Consider the following 14,288-nt stretch of genomic DNA (forward strand, 5'->3'; position numbering starts at 1 on the left):
CCGTATAACGTGACGTGTGCAAAATAGCCTAAGTGCTGACGCACCCAAAATTTTAAATTCAAATTCTTTCAAATAAATGAGGCTGTAAGTTATTGCTTGTAAAAAGCACGTGTTGTCACATGAGAACCCGAGCAACATAACTCCAAAAATTCAGTTTTCCGTTTTGTTTAAATAATCTCCTCTGGAGTCGGAGCGACATATTTTCACTTCTAATGCTTAGCAGTAAAGTGGAGTCACGTATCTTCCAATTTACTGACTCTCTTTAAGTCACATATTCCTATTAATACATTATTTCCTCTCTCCTGAAAATTTGATAAATTGTAGTTGTGTCCATCTAGTTCTCATATGACAATATACTTCAGTAAGTAGATGGAAGAGAAATTGGAAAAAAGACATGTTTTAACAAAATATAAATGAATTGAACTATAATAATAATATTAATAATACGTTAATTCTCAGCCTGGGAGTGAGAGTCCTCTGAGTACAGCGAACAGCAGCCCCGTCAGCAGTAATTACGGCAGCTTGAAGAGGTCAAGGCTCCAGAAGAGGTCTCAGAATAACCTTGAGAACACGGTGGCTCTCGATTGTTCCAGCGTCATTGTGACGGGCATCAACAGTCTTCCAGGTGATGGTGGAGATGGGGATTCCTGCAGATATAATCTGCAAAAGACATCCAGTCCAAAGAAAGCCAGCACTAACTCCCTGACTGTGCTGGGCCAGGATTGTTCCAGGTACACCGAGTGAATTGGGTTATCCTGTTGTGTCAGTATTTGCAGTAGGGAGGGTAGCATAAATTGGGTTATGCAAAACTGCAGGTCCAACGAGAGGTAGAAGTGATCATGTATCTGTGTGTGGAGGGAGAGAGAGAAGGGTAATCACAATAGACACGAAAAGCAAAGCTGTGACAGATATATTTTGCCATAGAAAAGATATTTCACCAACATTAATCATGATGATATTATGTATAAAGGTTAGATATGGTTAATGGCAATATACATCTTGGTTTCCCTAACTTAGAGCTAAACACGGGATCTAATTTGATTGAAACAAACTTAGATCTTCTGATAGAATGTTAACATAATCATGTATAACAGGAAGAAAAAGCAAGGAATTTAAATTTTTGAGCTCCCATTGTTTACTGGATTTCTTTGGTCTATTATTGTTCCTATCCTGATTGTTTTGTAATTCAAATACATTGTTAAAGACATTTTTTTTCTCCTCCTGACAAATACACACACACACATGTATCAAAATATGTAATAAATATAACAACACAAAGCACATTTTGAAATTTTTTGTTTACAATTTTAGGTGTCTGTATCAGTAAGACTTTCGATGAGCATGGTAAGGACTACGTGTCAATGTTGGTAAGAGTTCAATCTTAATGTTTTACCTTCAGCAACAATAACAGCATGTTGATTGTAACTAAATTGAAACATAGAAATTTATGGTGTCTTATTTCGTTTCAGGCCTTCTAGCGGCACACCTAGTCCAAGCCATTCCCCCAGGCAAAACAGAAAGCTAGTGAATTCACTTGGTGGTGTGGCAGGACCACCTTCTCGTCCAGGACCGATAGATAACTCTGTTCTTATAGCTCCAGCAACGTACAAGGTACTTTGAAAAAAAGTTCACGTTACTCTTACCAACTATCATGTTTCTGAGATTTCTGTTGTGTGTGGTTCTGAAGATGTAAAGCTTATAGCACACAGAAGATATACACCTCTTTGGCTGCAAATGGTGACTCAAACAAGGATCAAACCTTATTAAGGACACAAGTTTGGTCCGTGCAATTGTTGTTATTCGTTGTAACGTATTCTGTATTCTATAAACTATTTCATAAAGATAGCAATTTGAATTAGTTCTCTTGCTTTCAGAGAGATGGCACTAGTGTTCACGTACCTACAGCTCAACCAAGGTGAGAAACACACTGGCAAATTTGCAAACTAAAGTGGACCTTCATTTCTTTTCTCCTTTCAATTCTCCTTTGCTTTAGCCAGAGCACCAACATATTGTCATATGTATAACTTCCCTCCTTTGCTTTGAATGACAAATTTTATCGCTTTTTGCAGTTTCCAAACCAGATAAAACGTATCGAGAATTTTGGTATTTTCACACAGAACTAAGCCTTTAAAATGCATATAATGTGTCATTTCCACAGTATGGTCCCAAATTTCATTTTTATAAAAAAATGCTAATTTTCCACAGAGTGAAGAAAAATCTCATTTTTTCCAGTTGTGTCAAACTTTCAACAACATGGAATATTACATCTCTGCTTCCACTGTGTATATTTTTTTCCATTCATAATAATGAAAACACTTGGCACTGAATAAATGTGATGACAGCATGTTAAAGAACATGACACATTTTGGCAATTCAAGGGTAGGGTTACATGGTAAACAACTGATTGCATTCCTGCTCTCCTTCTGCTCACTTTTGGTTGAAAATTTGAGAACAGTGCCAGAGGTTTTTCTCATCTTGGTCAAGCTGTAAGCATTTTAATCATATTTACATCTCCCAGAATTCCACAACAGAAAATTAGTCTTATTTTGGTTCAAGTGCTGAGAGAGGCTTGCAGTTTTTAAATAGTTATAAATTGAGCCAAAGCCAGAAGTTGATTTGGTAGCTTGGAGAATCGGGACATAATACCAAAGATCAAGTTCAACCTCTGGTTGAGGCGCATTTCTCACATCTTTTCAGTAAGTTCCAATGTAATTGTGTGTTGCAGGTAATAACACTAACCGGAGAGGGAGGAAGGTTGAAGCAGAACATGGTGCTCGTGAAGGGACGTGATTTTGAATTGGTTCCTGATTCCCTATGGAAGGCTCTGTTCCAGTGGTACGGTGGCACTCCTGCCTTGCCAAGACAGGTATGATTGCTTTCTTGAAATAACATTTGCCTGTGAAAGCTTGTTAAAAGCACCTCTGGTAAGTGATTATGACATACAAGGTTGATTTGCCAGTTATTTGGCAAATGTTTTACTTTAATACATTGTAGGGATGGGACCGATTAATCGGTACTCTAACGGTATCGGCCGATATAGGCATATCGGTGTATCGGTAAAATTACAGATTATTTTACCGATCCGATATATCGATTATTTTCTGATAATTTAGTGCAAAATTCCGCCATTTTGTTGTAATTTTTATGGATAATATACATGCCCTACTTTCTAAAAAAAGTAAATGTCTAAATATGCAATTTCTCTTGCACTGCAGTCACCTTGAAACACACATTTATTAAAGAGGTCAGTGAACCTTTCAGGTTCTTCAAGGACCATTTCTAATTTTATATCGGATCGTTAGAATATCGGTTATCGGTATCGGTAAATTTTATATCGGTACTTTATCGGTATCGGCCAAATTTTCATATCGGCCCATCCCTAATACATTGCATTGCAAAATCATGTGCGCTGTTCTGAAATTGGGAAATTGCATCCCCCCCCCCCCCCCACAATACAGCACATGATCATGGAAACTAATGTTGAAAGCAATGCTTAGTTTCAACATTCCCATATCCTTGACAGATTTAACATTTTTCATAATCAAAATTTGCCTCATCCTGTCATCCAATCAGAATGCATTATTAAATAGCATGGCCATTTAACCTTGAATTATTTCATTGTCTTTCAATATGGACAAGGAAATATGTTAGATATCAATAATACTTATCATTACAACTCATACAATGTATTAATTATTTAAGTAATAAACCTAGTTGTAAACATGTAAACAAATTAAGTTCATGTATCCTTTCTTATTTTAGTGTAATAGAAATCAACTGCATTCAGGTTGCAGATAGTTAAATTTGAAAACAAAATCTGACAAATCCTTATTTTGGTATCAGAATCCTCCATGTCCAGTCAATGTTTCCCTATAGTGTGCTTGTTTACGAACTGAGGCACACGTAATACTGCAAGAATAATTACTACCATGAAAAGATTCTCTCGGGCTATTGACCATGTGAGTTGTGGAATAGATTCCAAGCTTGGAGTCTCCCCGGGTTGATTGCCCGAGAGAATCTTTTCGTCATTCATCACCAGGAAAGCTTCATGACGTAATTACTTCGCTTGCATGTATGCAGCCACGGTGATCTAGTTGGTAGGGTGTCCGACTATCATGCGGGAGACCCAGGTTTGATTCCCGGGGTGGCTGATCTAAGGTCGGAATTTTTCCACCCTTGTCCCCACATAAAGTGGCTCTGGGGCAGGCACGTAAAGGTGGCTGGAGAGTGGTGCTGATGACATCACCTCCAAAATGACAGATTGAGAATATGTGGAACCCTATCCCCACATCCCGTAAATGTCCCTTCATGTCATGGTGTTATGTGCACGGGGAACTTTATACCTTATGGTAAATGAAGAATTAGAAATGATTTACCTACACTGCATGGTTAATCAAGTACAGAATTTCCTGAAAATTTGACTAAGTTTGGAGGGTTTTGATGCTAGGTGCCTCACATGCTATGATTCAATAGGCAATGTGATGATACACTACAAGCCTGGATGTAGATCAGCAGAACCAGATCGCATCCTTATACAATGTGATTGATAGTTTTGGAATGAGTATTAAGTACATGCAAGGTAGATGGGTAAAAGAAGAAACTTGTTGCTATTTCAGGTAATACTTCCAAAAAATAGCCAACATGTGGACCTAGAGCTGTATCCTCTGAACTTACGACTTCTGCGTCATCAGGCCCAGCAGAACAGGAACCCTCAAACCACGTGGTCGGGAATGGTTGGGGGTTATGGGGCCGCAGCTCTCAGTAAGTACATATCAGTTGTTTGTTCTGTCTTTGAAATAGAACTGCTTGATTTAATGGCTTTTAATAGATTTATCATAGTTAATAATTGCATTATTTCTGCAAGTAGTCTGTAATCTTTATTGAGTTAATGTTAAAATTACAGCTTAGCCGATGTCGATGTATCAGTATTGGCAAATAAAAGTGTTGTTGGTATTGGTTGGATTTTATACACTGATAGTGGCCAATACCATTTTAATATTTTGCGGGATTCCAAAAAATGTCATATGGCACTTTCACAGAATGTAATTGTCATGGAAACTATGCAAAATTCAAAGTTTGCAGTTGATTTCTACCAATGTTGTGTGAGAAACTGTATTTTGTGATTACATAACAGCTTTTTTTAATATATTTTGATGTAATTCTTGAATATTTTGAAGCAAAACACTGGTAAATTGGTGCATATAATTGGTGAAATTGGTCAGCAAAAGGTTATAATGCATTTACCTGAATACCTTTTCAAGTCACATGCTGTTACTAGCCAGCCCCCGTTTCAGAGTGGTTAGCACATTGTGCTACGATGCCAGGGGTCCCGGTTACTAATCTCAGCCTAGGCATGGATGTTTGTGAGTGTCAATTCATCAATTTCATCATATCATCACTCATCCCCATCTTTGCAATTAGCCAAAAGTGGCACAAAGCGAAGTCAAATAAAGCAAATCGATTTTACGTGTCACTGTCCAGAAATAAAAATTAACACAGAACAATAAAAGATAGTGGAAACCTGATGTTTCTTGGGTTTCTCACTTGCAAAAGTAAGAACAAGGAAGCAGGTTGAAAACGTCACAATGAAAAACTCTGTTCTTATGCTTGTAATAACCGTAAACTACAAGAGAAACTTCAGGTTTATTGTTTATATGTAAACATTTTGCAGTGACCTGGAGACACCCTCAGAGAGTGAGTGAGTGAGTGTCCATCCCTCCCTCCCTCACCCTCCTTGTTTCTAGTTTTCCTGGATTTCCCTTGACAATGTGAGAAATCCATGAAAGTTTGGACTTTTAGTGTGTTTCATTGTGTTGTTTCATTTTTATCTCCAGACAATGTGAATGACAGCTGAGAATATTTTGCTATGCATGTGTTATATTACACCACCGAACTCTTATATCTCACTGTATTATTTACAGATTAAAGATGCCAATATGCTTCAGTATACAGTCTTATTTATCTAAATAGAATGAAGCCTTGATTATATGTTTGTCAAGAGTATGAGTGAAAAAATTAAAAATATAGTGAAAAGGTTTGTGACATTTATTTGTATTGGAACAAGGTAAATTGTGTGAGTAAATTTTGAAATCTGAAATTTTAAATCTACAATTAACAGAAAAGCAAACTTGGCAGAGTAAAATTTGTGACATTTTTTTTTTATTGCTTGCTGTAGGCACAACAGGTTACGCCTACGTAGCAAATCTTCCAACACCTCCCAAACGCTACTTGGCGTACGTGGCTGCTTTCAGTCGCATGGCAACGGTGAAACAGGTGTACGACTTCCTGTGTGCTCGACTGAGGATACGTCCAGAAGATACCAGGCTGTGGCTTTTCAGAGATGAGGTGAGGGTCTCGACCACAGGTAGACTGTGGGTCCATTTTTACATTGCTGGTTAGCGTGTAACTAGAGTACACGGCAATTAGTAGCTTCGAGAGAAGAGGTGGCACACTAGGAGAGTTCTCTATTGACTGTAAGTTTGTGGTTATTAATTTCTAAGATAACTTTCAAACCCAAGTGACAAGCAGCAAGTGATGGCACACGGAAAAGGGACCAGTTAACTTGGTATGATCACTTGGAAACAAGGCTTCAGAAGTAAATGCAACCTTTGTATCATAGTGGCATGTAGATTCCCTGCCTCTTGTTATTATTGTAACATACTACCACTACTCTACATCTCTTTTTAGTGAAATGATAATTCTCGATATTACTTTCTTGTTGCGTTTAAAAATTGAGAAAATTGGTCAATGTTTCTGTTTATTTTTTTGACCTAATTGCATCATTTTGAATAAATTTGTTACAGAGATCTTAAAAATACACACAAATGACATTCCTGATATGCATATTAATTAAAAATTTGAGCTCCCACATTCATAGAAATTTGGGTAAGATAATGTAATTTACTTTTACATCACATTAATATTTTCAGTATCTTTGGAAATGGAAACTTTTTTCATTTTTGCAATTTTAGAAAAATTAAAAATGACACAGTACATTTTGAGGGCATTTGCCAATTCAGGGCACCAAAATGAGTAAGAAATTACTTAAAATATGTCAAGTGGATCTTCATTGAGCCACAGAAAGCTTCCAGATCTTGTAGTCAGAAATGTTTCTCTTCATTTGTTTACTGTTCCTTGCACATGCAGCTATCAGTAGTAGGGATGGGACAGATTAATCGGTATTCTATGGTATTGACCGATATAGGCATATTGCTGTATCAGTTTATCCTTAAAATTACCGATAATTTTACCAATCCAATATATCTATAAATATCTTATAATTTGGGGTAATATTTTGCCATTTTGTTGTGATTTTTATGGATATAAACATATAATTTCTGTGCCTTACTTTTTGTTAAAAGTAAATGTCTAAATATGCAGCTTCTTTGGCATTGCAGTCACACAGATTAAGGAGGTCAATGAACCATTCAGGTTTGTATGGAGCATTTGGAATATTATATTGGAACGGTAGAATATTGGTTATCTGTATAAGTAAATTCTGTGTCTGTACTTTATCGGTATCCGAAAAATTTCATATCGACCCATCCCTAATCAGTAGGAATATTTAACTTATTTATATGACTTATGTTAGATGCATGCCACTAAAAGTACATATTTTTTATTATTAATTCTGCCACCTTAAGTAGTAAGTACTGTTCTGTTGTAGAACAACATGCAGTGTCTGGAGGATGAGGAGCTGACCCTGGAGGAACTTGGTGTGAGGGACGATGACCAGCTGCTCATTGAGGTTCGGAATAAGGACTTGACGTGGCCTGAAGAAATGGGCTCCCTTGCCATTCAGCTCCAGGACAAGAGAAAGCAGGGTGAGTGTAGCATTAACACCCTTTTCCATGTTTAACATGCAATGCAAATAGGTAGAGGTAAAAAAAAGGTAAAGTGCTCCCCTGTTCATAGCACCATGCCATGAAGGCTTATAGGGGGTGTGGGGGTAATACCCACAAATAGGTAGAGGCATGCACATTTTGTTTTTGATGGAAACACGAAATGTGAAATAAATTCTTAAACATGAAATTTAGATTACATGTAGATTTGGTACACACAGGAGATGTACTACGTAGAATTTTCAGTCAAAAATGCAGTCTCGACAAGGCTGGCTCTGTAGCTCACTGGTAGAGCAATGCCAAAGACCCTGCTTTGAGTCCTGGTTGAGCCAGCATTTTTTGCTGAAAATTCTACGTATTTCGAAATTTAGAGTTTATTTACTGATGTGACACTTCCTGAATTCTTGATTATCCAGTGATGCAAATCACAGAAGATGGATTAATTCTGCTGTAAATATTTCAGAATAAATGGAACAAAAAGTAGCGTAGAATTTGCGGTGTGCTGTGGAGTAGTTTGAACATACCAGATTTTTAGTAAATCACAGGTTCTTTGTGGGTTAGATACCCGCAACCAGCAAACATAAATTTCAAAATGTACTGTTAGAAGCATGAGCACTAGACGAGGATCATGTCCAATTAAAACTACGTGCTAATAGAGAATCACAGTCGGTGGTGTATTTTCCATGCTTGTTTGTAAAATATATGTTCTGTATGCTAATAAATATGACCAGGTTACAATGCAGTGAAAGGTGGAGGTCCCTAACTATGAATATTAATTTTTATTGTCTTGTATTACTTTATAACAGTTCCTTCGGAAAAAGGTGCTACTGGCCTGAACAACTTGGGGAATACATGCTTTATGAATGCTGCCTTACAATGTGTTAGCAACACCAGATCACTCACACAGTATTTCACAGGAAACATGCATTTGTATGAGCTTAACAGGTATGTATTTTTTACAGCTGACTGAATTAGAAAAGGTTCATTCTAAATCATGACATTGATGATTATATGAATAAGCTAATATGCTGATTAAAATAATTTTGATTGTATTTCAATGTGAACAGATCAAAATACTGACTTTTTTACTGCTGGTATGAGCATGTGATAACCTTGAACTGAATCAAGTTTTTGTAATGATTAATGCTGGGAGGTGAAGAAAATTACAATTTAAATGACATGCAAAAGTATCACTTAAATTTTATGTACAGGGTGGTCAAAAAAGGCTGGAACAAATGGGAGAACTGATGGAGAGAACATTTTCTTAATGTAAACCTGCTCCAAATGTCCGATACTAGTCTCAACACACGTCATCAAATGTTTCAACATGTATCCTTGAATTCTCTTCAAAATGATAGGATCCAGAGTGATCGTTGCAGTGGTCGTCCTTCCCTGGAAATGATCTACATGCAGGATTTTTGTGCACTGAATTAAGAATACTTGCTCAGTGAGAGAGAAAGAAATAATCTCCACTTGGTCATAGCTCACTCCCACTGGTTCCAGAATTTGTGGCTGCCTTGTATACTTTTTCAAATTTCAAGTCAGAATATTTATGTGTATTATAAATGTTTTGTTGAAGATTTTTGTGATAAGCTGAATTTCTTTAATTTAATAGTTAACATTTTTGTGATCCTGGGAACTTCCAAGAAATATATTCCCGTAATGATTACACTTGTTAAGTTACTATGGTTTCTCTTCCAGAACAAATCCTTTGGGAATGAAAGGTCACATAGCTAAGAGGTATGGAGATTTGATTCATGATATTTGGAGTGGAACTGCCAAAACTATTGCACCACTGAAACTCAGGGTGAGTGGGAATTTCCTACCATATTGTACCATCCATCTTATTCATGTATAATGCAGCCTCGGTTATACATTTTTCTGAGGTGCGTAAAGAACATATAATGCAGGAAAATGTATTATAATCCAGGAATGTAAAACTGAAGCCCCCTCTTTGTGTGTGTTTGCCAGTATGGATGAGTGTAATTCTACTGATCTGCAAACATTCCTTAAAGAGCCAATGGTTCAGTCACCTCGGAAGAATCAACTCTGTATTTTGACATTTATCATTACAAAAGCAGAGTATGTGAACTGTACCTTTTTATTCATAAAAATAACAAAAAAACTAATAAAATTGTGCACTACTTTAAATACTATTTATAGAAATATTGCATCTCATCAATATGCTGATTGTTTTATGACAGTAAAAAACAGATGGAATAGAAAGCTAAGAAAGACCTTTAAGGTGTTTTTTATCGTGTCGTTTGCTTGTTTTGTGTTGATTTTAATAAGTATGCTGATTGTTATTGGCAATTTTAGTGACGCAATAAATCCCTATCTTAATTGTTACCACTCATTAATCTGTTTTGTCCCTAATATATATATAGTACTGTTTTTCACAGCATAATCGTTGCACCCCATTTTTCAATCCAAAAATTGGTTTGTAACCTTTGTGATGCGTAATTGTCGCATCAGCAAATCAGTTAACTAAACCAATGTACAGAATCTTCAGGGACAAAAAATTAAATTTTCTAAGTCCTTACTTTGCGACACTGTACTACATTTTTTTTTCAAGTGTAATACTTTGAGTATAATGCACAAATCAACAACTAATTTGTTAGCTTATTTTTTCAGATCGGAAATATGTTTATCTGTCACGTGGAAATTATGTGTTGATTTACACTATTTCATTTTAATGTATATTCATGAATATTCCTTGAGTCTTAATCTCGCACCAGACAGTTTAGTAATAAATTATTTTTACCGGTAACTTGTATTTTATTGTGCCAGTAATACCAGCACAATAAAAATAAAAATAAAAGATATGCATAATGGTTGCATCCCACCTTTTTGGCATAATATCTGCAACGATTATGCAGTGAAATACGGTAATTGGTTCTGTATTTTAACACTGTGTAAAAAATGAAACCGGGGTAAAATTAATGAAAGACACCAGACTTGAGACATTTATGTGTGCGTAATACAATTTTTGTGCACCAATTTTTTGAAGTTACAACTGACTGTTTTGATTGTTTCAGTGGACCATTGGAAAGTATGCTCCTAGGTTCAATGGCTTCCAGCAGCACGACTCTCAGGAACTGTTAGCTTTTCTCCTTGACGGTCTACATGAGGATCTAAACAGGGTACACGATAAGCCTTATGTAGAGTTGAAGGATAGTGACGGTAGGCCTGATGTTATTGTTGCTCAAGAGGTAAGTATATTATATTATGCATGTAGTTTTTTCTAACTTCATCGGTTAATTGTGATGATGATGAATTATGGAATTAACGCAATTAAGCATCGTTATTTTCTCAGGGGTGACTAGTTGGCCACAAGTTGGGATTGGTTATTCAGATTTTTTACAGTATATTAAAGCTCCGAAAGAAGCTATCAAACATTGCATGCAATAAATGTATGAATGCTGAGGATAAAATGCTTTCAGTTTACTCCTTAAGTGCTGTCCAGTAAAGTTAATGCTGAACTTGGACACTGTAGATACGTGAGCTTTAAGTACAGGTGATACAGTTTCCTTTACAGAGCACAAAGAGCCGAATGAAGGGCAGTTGTGTGTAGTTGGGTGCCGAGTGGAAGCTGGAATTTTACATAAGTGCTTGTGGAAATAAGCACCTGCAATGTTAGCAGGCCAACAAGGTTCGGGCATCTGGACCTACAGCTAGTATAATCCTCTTTACAGAGTGTGTACCAGTCAAGAAAGTCATGAAAAAGTCAAGAAATTATGCTTGTGGTCAAGAATTTTTGTTATTTTTTTACGGTATACAGAATTTACATTGTTATATACGTACTTGCACTGGGATTTGATAAAATTGAAAATTTGGAAATCTAAAATTGTATTGAGTTGTGGTTCAGATTTTTTCATTTTGTTTCTTAAGAATTACATACTTGTATGCGTGGCCTCCCAGATGGCGCAGTGGTAGCGTCGTCGCCTTGTAATCAAGGGGTCCCGGGTTCAATACCCGGTGGAGGCACAAGTGGTTCGGATGCCACTTTAAACTGTAGGTCCAGTCCCGATTAGCCTTACTGTGCATAAAGTGGACTTAAAACACCAACTCAACCCAACTCAACTCAACTTGTATGCGTCAAGTTTTGTAAAAATATTAAAGTAATGTGGCCATTCCTCATCCAGAATGAAGTCTGAAACATTAATTTTTACATGCAATTAATAATTAAAGTAAGTCTAAATTTCTTGTTGAAGTACAGCAGTTTTCATCCTAACCGACCTTGTGGTAGGGCTTTTTCACTGAATAATTTTTTCTTCTTCTTAATTTCCAATTATATGTAGTAGGGGGTGATTAAATAAATGTTAAGAAAAGGGACAGAAAGGTCAAGAAAAAGTCAAGAATTTTGGATTTGTTATTTTGGTAGACACCCTGCTGTAACACGATTTTGACCTTATATTTGCTAATGCCCCTCTACAGTTTCAGTTTTTAACATAGGCAAGGGATTTTTAGTCCTCAATCATGTAGATTTTGCCTATGGTAAGGGGCTTTCCTTACCTCATTCCCTTTATCTGTGCTATTAGTTATGTGATTGCTGTTGTGGTTATATGAAGTAATAGAACGTGGGGGACCTTTTTCATAATTTTAAATTTGGTTCTGAAAACAGACTTGGCATTGAGGCTCGCACCATGAAAGATAATTTAGCAGTGGCTGAAAAGATTTTGTATACAGTGTGTTGAACTGCCTTATTGGCAGTATGGGGATATAGAGGTAGAGATACTTGCATTAATTTCTGACCCAATATTTATTACAACACCCAGATCATACGGACCCGAACGTGGACAGGAAAAAGACCCCTCTCACTTACCTAACACAATCTCTTTCCTACCTGGTACCTCCTCACTTCCAGCATGCCACTCTCTCTCTCTCTCCCTGGCACCACCTTCTCCCAATGATCCCCAATCGGAACTCCCCGATCAGCCACAACTTTTTCCCGGCCAATGTGTCTCACTTTTCATTACTCAGCAATGACATTGCCCGATTGGAAGTCGCACCTGCATTCCTATTTCAAGATCTCCTTCTCTGTCCACAAGTAGCCTCCCCGATGGTGTAATGGTAGCATCGTCACCTTGTAATCAAGGGGTCCCTGGTTTGATACCCGGTGGAGTCACAGTGGTTCGGATCCCACTTTAAACTGTAGGTCCAGTCCCAACTAGCCTTTCTGTGCATAAAGTGGACTTATAACACCAATTCAATCAATCAAATCTGTCCACAAGTGTCAGAATATTTGATAAGAAGGAAATACACCACTAAGTACAGCAGCTAATGTGAATTATTACAGAATTGATGACCGCAAATTCACAACAAATGTCTACTTTAAAATAGGAATAGAACTTTTAACCAAGTTATATGGTTTTCATTCTGGGTTTGTTGAATTTAATTTTTTGGAAGAATTTTGATGTTATTGAACACCTACTTTCAGGCATGGGAGAACCATATACTTCGGAATAAGTCTATAATAGTGGATCTGTTTCATGGGCAGTTGAAGTCAAAGGTAACATGCAAAGTGTGTGGCCACGAAAGTGTGAGATTTGACCCTTTCAACTACTTATCCTTGCCATTGCCAATGGAGAGCTACATTCACATTGAAGTTATTGGTAAGTTTCCAAGGGTTATTATCTTTATATTATGCAGTCTGTACAGTTTTTGTGCTCAGATATTGTTGAGTGATAAGTAGAGGCATGCATATTTAGTTTTTGATGGAAACCCTAAATGTGAAATAACCCACCATAATGTTCATTTTTCATATTTTTGAAAGGTGCATTTCCAACCATATTTATCGTGAAATAATGTGATATGAACTGCAAAAATGTGAAATAAACTCGTAAAACACAAAATTTAAAGTCTGAACTATGCTGTGATTTATGCAAATCATGGAGAGAATATTGATTAATTCTTCTGTAAACATTTGAGAAACAAAAATGGACTCCTTTACACAGGAATAAACTTAATACTCTGACAACTACGTAAATGTGCTACTAGAAGGGAAATCTTTATTTTATTAATATGTGTAGTTTTTAAAATCAAATTTAGTTTATTATCATTTTGACACTGAAATGCCATTTTATATACGTTGATTCCAAAATGTGCCCAGTTTTTGTACTGAAATTTTGTTATTTTATTCACTGTAAATATGTGTCTCTGTTGTTAATTGTGTTTGTATTTCATTTCCATTTCAGTGATTCGATTAGATGGTTCTGTTCCTATTAAATATGGTTTACGTTTGAACATGGATGAAAAATACAGCGATGTAAAAAGTCACTTGGCACCATTGTGTGGGATTTCTTCTCATCATCTAATGCTTGCAGAAGTTTCAGGTGCTCAAATAAAGGTACGCACGAGATTAGTCTTTTTGATTTTAACTGTTACCATTCATAGTTTTCTTTCTTTTCGTGTTAAGTACAATGTATTTATGCCTTCAGTTATTGA

The 14,288-nt window shown here is 36.5% G+C and overlaps 1 protein-coding gene across 2 annotated transcripts in view; it reads left to right on the forward strand.

The window, feature by feature from the left end:
* Usp32 (Ubiquitin specific protease 32) overlaps nt 1-14,288 on the forward strand; it is an 82,420-nt gene that overhangs the window by 31,335 nt on the left and 36,797 nt on the right. For both annotated transcript variants that reach the window (XM_083128630.1, XM_083128631.1), the window contains exons 10-20: nt 460-731; nt 1,470-1,611; nt 2,726-2,866; nt 4,617-4,761; nt 6,176-6,345; nt 7,667-7,823; nt 8,648-8,786; nt 9,543-9,648; nt 10,880-11,053; nt 13,282-13,456; nt 14,039-14,190. In XM_083128630.1, the coding sequence (XP_082984756.1) occupies nt 460-731; nt 1,470-1,611; nt 2,726-2,866; nt 4,617-4,761; nt 6,176-6,345; nt 7,667-7,823; nt 8,648-8,786; nt 9,543-9,648; nt 10,880-11,053; nt 13,282-13,456; nt 14,039-14,190 (1,773 nt within the window). The remainder of the gene's footprint in view (nt 1-459; nt 732-1,469; nt 1,612-2,725; nt 2,867-4,616; nt 4,762-6,175; nt 6,346-7,666; nt 7,824-8,647; nt 8,787-9,542; nt 9,649-10,879; nt 11,054-13,281; nt 13,457-14,038; nt 14,191-14,288) is intronic.

This window comes from Lepisma saccharinum, chromosome 9 (genome assembly GCF_977018435.1).
Source record: "Lepisma saccharinum chromosome 9, izLepSacc3.1, whole genome shotgun sequence".
In the NCBI taxonomy this organism is placed as follows: Eukaryota; Metazoa; Arthropoda; class Insecta; order Zygentoma; family Lepismatidae; genus Lepisma; species Lepisma saccharinum.